General features: G+C 38.1%; 2 protein-coding genes across 8 annotated transcripts; one reads left to right on the forward strand and one right to left on the reverse strand.

The window, feature by feature from the left end:
* Positions 1–480: 480 nt before the first annotated feature.
* On the reverse strand, positions 481–3,469 carry LOC137738178 (zinc knuckle (CCHC-type) family protein). The gene is made up of 8 exons (XM_068477803.2): positions 3,231–3,469; positions 3,095–3,150; positions 2,606–2,768; positions 2,275–2,363; positions 1,808–1,937; positions 1,430–1,522; positions 1,197–1,299; positions 481–995 (listed from the first exon to the last, which is right to left on the reverse strand). The coding sequence occupies exons 1-8, from the start codon at positions 3,408–3,410 to the stop codon at positions 646–648; spliced, it is 1,164 nt and encodes a 387-aa protein (XP_068333904.2). The 5' UTR covers positions 3,411–3,469; the 3' UTR covers positions 481–645.
* A 633-nt stretch (positions 3,470–4,102) lies between these two features.
* Positions 4,103–7,371, forward strand: LOC137736308 (single-stranded DNA-binding protein WHY1, chloroplastic). 7 transcript variants are annotated; one of them, XR_015954631.1, is made up of 8 exons: positions 4,103–4,481; positions 5,017–5,117; positions 5,269–5,361; positions 5,634–5,728; positions 6,133–6,206; positions 6,620–6,708; positions 6,844–7,025; positions 7,157–7,371. XR_015954631.1 is itself a non-coding variant. In XM_088682334.1 (8 exons), the coding sequence occupies exons 1-7, from the start codon at positions 4,223–4,225 to the stop codon at positions 6,961–6,963; spliced, it is 831 nt and encodes a 276-aa protein (XP_088538460.1). In that variant the 5' UTR covers positions 4,103–4,222; the 3' UTR covers positions 6,964–7,002; positions 7,157–7,371. The 7 variants fall into 7 exon arrangements, 4 of the variants coding, with proteins under 4 accessions (XP_088538460.1, XP_088538459.1, XP_088538461.1 ...); XM_088682334.1 differs by having other exon boundaries at positions 6,844–7,002; XM_088682333.1 differs by lacking the exon at positions 7,157–7,371 and having other exon boundaries at positions 6,844–7,126.

Consider the following 7,371-nt stretch of genomic DNA (forward strand, 5'->3'; position numbering starts at 1 on the left):
TTTTTTTAACAAATATATTATCTACACCAAGAGAAATGAGGTGTGTTTAGCCTTACAATGAGTTAGTAATAATGTGGTTCAAAATCTAAGACCTCTCACTTACGAGCAAAAATGAATACTAATAGATCATAATACTAAGCAACTACAAATACCTATTTTTATTTTTCACATATCCTTCTTAATTTTTGACCGATCAAATAAATTATAAAAATTAAATGACTAAAAATTAGTAAAGATCTGTAAAAAATAAAATGAGTCTGAATAATACTTTCCTTATTTTATAGACACGACAAGTGACACGAGCCTTGTGCATTTGTTTATTCAAATGCACTTGGGATTAGGTTGGTTCCATCCTAGCAATCTTAAGTGATGCTGAGCATCAGCATAACATTAAATACTGTCATGAGTGTGAGATGATATTCTAAATTACTTAATTTCTGCTAATTTACAAGAAGATGATCTTGACAAACTGAGACGATATTCTAGACTACTTAATTTTTGCTAATTTATAAGAAGATGATCCTGACAAACTGATACAACTCACTTCTCGCATTGACATGTTTCATAGTATTTCATTGTGGACTTTTTTTTGGGAAAGGCACAACGTCAATTGCTCTAATTTCTTCTGATTGGCGAACAATGTTTTCAGGAAGATACAAATCTAGTAGGACATGTCCTACTATTATGCCCATTCTCTTGGCACATCCTGCACTTGTATGTTCTTCTGCTGCCAAGCTTGACCTTCACCCCAATAAGTTTGGGGCATGTCCTGCGATTATGGCCTCTTTGACCACATATCTTGCAGTGGTGATGTCTTCTAACCCCGCTTTTGTGACTGCTCATCAACCTCGACTTTGGACAGGTTCTTCTGTTATGGCCCTTTGTGCCGCAAACGCCACAGGTGAACTGTCTATTTATCAAACCACCGTTTAATTCTGGACAGTAGTGTCTTCTATGCCCCTCGCGTCCACAGTTTCGGCAGTAAAATTTTATTCCTGCATCGCAGAAGGGAAACAGATTTAAGTCAAAGCCTGTTGCATACGTTTACATTCCCGCATTCTGCGGAACAAGGCAATAGAACAGATGGAAAATAAGGTTACAAAATGTGCCTGTACTAAACAATGGATGTAATCCTAGTATGCAGATTCAGTGACAAACTACCAACAGTAAATCTACAATGGAGTGTAAGAACTTACCCGTCATTGAAATGCTCCTTTTGCGACGGTTTTCTGGGTCACTAAAGAAAGCTTTTAAAGCTTCCGACGTATGCTTTCTTGCTGCAGCAGTTCCTTTGGCTTTCTGCAACACATATAAAACCAATGCAATTAAATCCTCTTTATTTTGAAGTTGGATATGAATGTTTGAGCACAAAATTCATCAAAGTTAAATATTGGAAGTTCCCAAAAGTACTTAATCTTAAAATCTGGACCTTAATTGCAGCCACTCTTTGAGCATGAAGCTTAGGATCGCGATGGATGATCTTCATTCTCTTACTAAATAGACCGGTTTTGGCATTCAGACTCTGCAATCATCCAACTAGACAAAGAAGATTAAATTCATGATATGGAACTCAATGTTTATGCCGTGTCCTCTATTAAGTAACAGTTTATGAACTAATATACCAATTGCAAAACCGAGCATCAAGCCAATAACAATAACAAGCGTCTGTAGGGTTCTGATAGCTAAAAATTGCAGGTATCATATATAGGTATAGCTCTAGGTTGCAATTAATACGTGATCTTGTATGTATTCATGTCATCCAATTTACATGCAACATTTCTGGTAAGGTTGAAGCGGATAAACTAACTTTTAGAGACCGGCTGATCTTCAGTCCAACTTCAGGTGGTGGTGATTGGTACACTCGCTTCGATTTTCTCTTCACTAGCTTTATGTCTAAATTGTCAACTTCATCATCTTCCTTCACTCTGAGCGGAGAACTGGGAGGGGGAAAAGTTAAAGTAAGATATCCAAAGTTACACTGCATCATGAAAGAACTCAAAATACTTGACATGTAAAAGCTAAACAGAAGAAAATACTTGAAAATAAATATGAAGCAAAATTTAGGTAGAAATACTTGCTTTAGTGATCATGTCAATCTTTCGGTTTAAGATATCCTTTCCAAAACTAAAGTCTAACTAAAATGACCAGATAAAAAAGGCAGTGATTAAATTGTTATAAACTAGGTACTAAATACAAGGAACAGCACGGCAGAAAATATAGAATATGGAAAACAAACCAAGAGTGCAAGATAAAGTAGGAAGGCTAAGACATTACACTGAGCGAGCATTCTCCCATGGTCGTTCATCAATCGACTCTTCCCATATGACACAGTCTCCTGAACACTGACGACAAGTCATTATGCCCTGTTACGATAAGCGAAAGGTTAATGAGTCGAGTTTCCCTTGAAAATCAATGCCTTATGCTTTATTCATAGCTATAGCACATTCTTAATCATCTAACCGAAGCAAACGAAAGATAAAAGATTCAAGAACAACAATGTCCGAATCGATAATCAACAGCAACATAGCACATTATGAAGTGCATATTCTATCCATATCTTATCTATAAGCAACTCTTCACAATAAGCTTTAGAAAAAGCACAAACCTTCCCAACACACTGTGAACAATCTGATCTGGACCTTTCTATACCGCACTCTGAACAAGGAGTATATCCCCTCCCCCGGCAACTCGGGCAAGGCAGCTCCCTGATATACTGCCCATTTGGACCAAACCACGACCTTGGTTTGCGCGCACCCAAACTAACAGTCCTGAAATTAAGATACATTTTTTAAGTCTAAGTGCCAACTTAAACATAATCTAAGCAGACAGTGCGCGCAGCCACGTTAGCTAGAGCGGATGTGCCCCTATCTACCGAGAAATTTCTCAGTGTGCCAGTAACACGACCCAATACACCAAGTGTTAATGTTTGGAATTTTTTTTCAAATGTCCAATGCTCCTATCAACTCGAGTCCAAATTACCCTCCATAGTTTAGATTGGATTAAAATAGAATATCGTCTTTTAATTATGAAATAAGAGTGAGATACTATAAACAAATGAAATTATATGAGGTGGAAATTTTACAAATTTACAAACCTCGGCTTTGAATTGGCCTCGAGCCCGAATAAGTCTTCGGAAGGATCATAACCCAGCTGCCATACCAATCCCAAAACACCATCAATAAAAAAAAATGCAGTCAGATTTTCCGGGAAATTCAAGAGAGAGAGGGTACCTGCGGTGGCTTGGGGGCTGAGACGGCGTCGTCGTTGGTTGAAGATGAAGTAACTCTGGGCACGAACGTAATACTGCTGCGACTGCAACTGGTCCTTGTGTTGGAGCGAAGAAAAAGAAAGAAGCGGACGCTCTTGTGCCTCCATTGCAGTGCGAGTCCAGAGCAACAAAGCGACGACATTTGACATGAAAAAAAAAAAAAAAAAATGCGCTCGAGACTTCGCAGGCTGCAAGCGGCTTTGAGAGTGGAAGAGTCGCGTCGCGTTGCTACACTGACGTCTCGCGTGTGGCTGAAAATTAGACAACACGCGCCTTTTCCCCTCCTTATGTGTCGACATGGCATACCATTATCAACCAGCCCACTAGTTAATTATCTTGGGCCGAAATTTAAAAATAAAACGTCAGCAACCAGCCTAAAAGTTGTTTTAAAATGGATAAAATTGTAGCAACGATCCCCTTAATTATAACTGAATTGAAGTAATGATTTTTCAATTAATTACTTCTTTAACTCATCAAACGTGCAGCTACGGTTATTTACATTAACTCCGTCAAAATAAGATACATGCTACACACATGAGGTTGAATCATGAGGTAAATGTGAAAAACAAAAATGAGAAAATAATGGAAATCATCTTTTAACTTTAACTCAATTGGAGCAATGATCTCTCAACCTTAATCCAATTGGAGAAATGGTCATTCAACTTTAACTAAATTGTAACAATGGTCATCCCATCATGACTAATTTTGATTAAAGTCTTGACGGAATTTACAAAAATGACCATATATGTATATTTTGATGAGTCAAAAGATCAATAAAAATTTATTTTTAGTTGAAAGACTAATATTTCAATTGGATAAAATTAAAAAACTAGTGCTACAATTTTTCCTTTTTAGTTAGAAGACCAACGTTTCAATTTTCTCCCTACAGCATATAGGGGAAGAGACAGAGTTGCAGAGAGACGAGGGAAGAGACAGAGAGGGAGAGTGTTCAGGATGCTGAAACTACACTCGTTATCTTCCCCTGCGACTGCACAAAACCCTCACAAAAGCCCTAGCCAGTTCCTCTCTTCGCAGCTCTCCGGTAGAGGTAGGGTTTTCAGCACCAACACCTTCGGCTTCGCTCCGAGTCCGAGCTCGTCGACGAAGAGGCTTTCCTTGAAATGTCGCCAGTCGGAGTACTTCGACCAGCAGAGAACCAGCACCGCCGCTTCCCCGAACAAGCCTTCTCCTGCTTCGCAAACTCCCGCTGGAGGTACTTACTCTGTCCTTGGACTATTTTATCCTGTGCTGCTGTAGAAAAATGGTTTGGAAATGGATAGAGTTAAGGGATTGTTTGGTTACATGTAGCTGAGCAAATGAAGAGTAAGAAAGCGTGAAAATTTTGTACTTGATTGCGTGTTGTGTAGCTGTTTGGCTAGATTAGGAGCCCATTTAGCATGAAGGACAGGGTTGAGTTTGACCATTTTGAAGTTAGGGCCCGTTTGGGATTGCTTTTGGATTCTCTAAATGTGCTTTCTGACAATCGACAGCGCTTCTTGGTTGTAGAAATGCTTTCGGGAGAAGCAACTGCTCTGTGAAGCACTTGGATTTTTAATAAAATTTTCTGCATGATTAGAAGTGCTTATTATGGAAGCAGTTCCAAACGGGAACTTAATTTCTGTGCAACCAAACAGGGATATTGAGCGATTAAAGCTTACAAATTGACGAACCAGTTTAATGATGGCTAGGCAGAATTTCTTTGTTTATAGTGTTATTAATAAATGTATTTGTTTGGTTTATGCGTGTAGTGACAGGGATGGCACCTAGGATTTACGTGGGTCACTCAATATACAAGGGAAAGGCAGCTCTTACTGTAGAGCCCAAAGCTCCAGAGTTCACCCCATTAGATGTATGTTTGATTTGATTGATGCATTATTTAGTTCTTTCTAAGAATATGGTTCTTTGGCCAGATTATGATTTCTCAACCGTTAATACAAAACTGTGTTTATGTTATGGAGCGTCTAATTGATTGTTCTTTGATGGTTTGGTGTCCCGGACAGTCAGGGGCATTCAAACTTTCCCGGGAAGGTTTTGTGCTACTTCAGTTTGCTCCAGCAGCAGGTGTTCGTGTATATGACTGGAGCAGAAAGCAGGTGATTCATGCTGCGTTTGCTCATATGAATAATGAATTTACAAGAATGATAAGAACTGAAAACTTTTAGTAATGTCAATGGTCGAAATCCTATAACTTTGATTATTGGCTAGTCGTTACATAATACTTCCATTAAAAACATTGAGGTGTATGGCATACCAGTCCACCGGTAATAAAACCTTTTGTTAAGTGTATATGGCCACTTACTATAACTGTAACTTTGTAATTATGATGATCATTAATATATGCAAAAACAACAATTGGTTTGTGTAGGTATTCTCGCTATCAGTGACAGAAATTGGAAGCCTGGTTAGCCTTGGCTCAAAGGAGTCCCTTGAATTTTTCCATGATCCTTTTAAGGGGAAAAGGTAGCTCCTTCACTCTTTCCCTTTCTTTGCATTATCATGGATTTCGGTAACAGTGGTGGTGTTGCCTGTGTTGGATTATTTGTATATGGTTCTCCTAATCAGCATACATTGAATATGAGTGACTGTAATAGCCGGTGGTCTCGTGTGGTGATATATGTAAAAATCTTGCGTTCAATACAAATGTCTTCATTTTCTCTTTGAAATTATTAAGATATCTAGACAAGCAGAGTGGGACAAGTATTTGTTCATTGCAACTATACTAAGTTTGATAGTCTATCCCTTGTGATATGAACATCTGATGACAGATATGTAAATATACACGATTATACTTTCGTGCATCTCCAACTTGTTGATGGTGCATAATGTAAGTGATGTAATATGTACTAAAATGTTTTGTTTTGCAGTGATGAGGGCAAGATCAGGAAGGTGTTGAAGGTGGAGCCTCTTCCGGATGGATCTGGCCATTTCTTTAACCTCAGTAATTGTCTTATCCTTGAAATCTTGGTGGCGAACATTACATTTATCTTCATCTTATTATGCCATAATATATAAGTTGATGCTGCGATTTTTTAATTTTCAGTCATTTAAAGTATAGTCAATCGTTGGTACATCAATGCTTTTGGCAAACTTTTCCCATTTATTCATCAAGCTATAGACTTTTCAGCTGTAAAGTTTATAACTAAACACCATTATGCTGCATATTTAAACAATGGATATGCAATACATGGAAGAAATTTAGGTGATCACGTTTTTTTAGGCGAGGTCTGTTTGCAACGTATAGTTTCTGTTAAATCAGTACAATTTTACTGCACACAAGCCATTTACTATACTTATTGGAGGGTGCTAAGTTTTTTTAACATATATTGCTGTTATCATTATGGCATGATCAAGGTGTTCAAAACAAGCTTATCAACTTGGACGAGAGCATTTATATTCCTATCACCAGGGCAGAATTTGCCGTTCTCAAATCAGCTTTCAATGTGTGATGTCTCTCTCTCCTCCTCCTCCATCTCTCACATACACTCATCCACCCACCCAATTATCCTTGTATAAAACATACCTGCATTTGCTGAATCGTTACTGGTTAGGACTCATACTTTTTCTGTTCTTTGCAGTTCATCTTGCCGTACATTTTAGGTTGGCATGCCTATGCAAACTCCATAAAACCAGAAGCTTCGGGCCGTGCCAATAACTCTGGTATTAAATACGGAGGAGATGTTGAATGGAGCAGATAGTAGGGACACTAAGGGAACTTTAAAGTGCAAATGATGATGGTTTGATGTTAATCGTTCGTTGTGTATGTCCTGTTATTATGTGTCTCCAAATTTTGGGTTGACTATTAGTAGTCTTAGTTTGAGGTGGCTACTTTAGATTAGTTACTAAGAAAGAGTGTTTTTTTTTTTTTTTTTTTTTGGAAAATATTACCAGGGCAAAGATGCCAGAGAACTACAAAGGAAGCCTACACCGAGGTCAACAAGCAAACAAAGCAACATAACCAAAGTTACACTGGAGATAGAAAAAGAAAGAAAGAGTTTTTTTAGCAGGAGATGGAGCCCTAGTATTCTGTGATATTTCATTAGACAAGAAAGACAAATTGTTGGTCGCTCTTTATATTAATCCGATGGCTAATCTACTTTATTAAA

Source organism: Pyrus communis, chromosome 13 (assembly GCF_041283825.1).
Source record: "Pyrus communis isolate YQ-2024b chromosome 13, ASM4128382v1, whole genome shotgun sequence".
Classification (NCBI taxonomy): domain Eukaryota; kingdom Viridiplantae; phylum Streptophyta; class Magnoliopsida; order Rosales; family Rosaceae; genus Pyrus; species Pyrus communis.

Coding starts and splice junctions, on each gene's coding strand:
- LOC137736308 (XM_088682334.1), top strand. CDS start 4,223: ATGCTGAAACTACACTCGTTATCTTCCCCTGCGACTGCACAAAACCCT. Junction 5,362..5,633: donor ATGACTGGAGCAGAAAGCAG/GTGATTCATGCT, acceptor TGGTTTGTGTAG/GTATTCTCGCTATCAGTGAC. Junction 6,207..6,619: donor TGGCCATTTCTTTAACCTCA/GTAATTGTCTTA, acceptor GGCATGATCAAG/GTGTTCAAAACAAGCTTATC.
- LOC137738178 (XM_068477803.2), bottom strand. CDS start 3,410: ATGTCGTCGCTTTGTTGCTCTGGACTCGCACTGCAATGGAGGCACAAG. Junction 1,938..2,274: donor TGGGAGAATGCTCGCTCAGT/GTAATGTCTTAG, acceptor TCCCCCTCCCAG/TTCTCCGCTCAGAGTGAAGG. Junction 996..1,196: donor AAGGAGCATTTCAATGACGG/GTAAGTTCTTAC, acceptor TCTGCGATGCAG/GAATAAAATTTTACTGCCGA.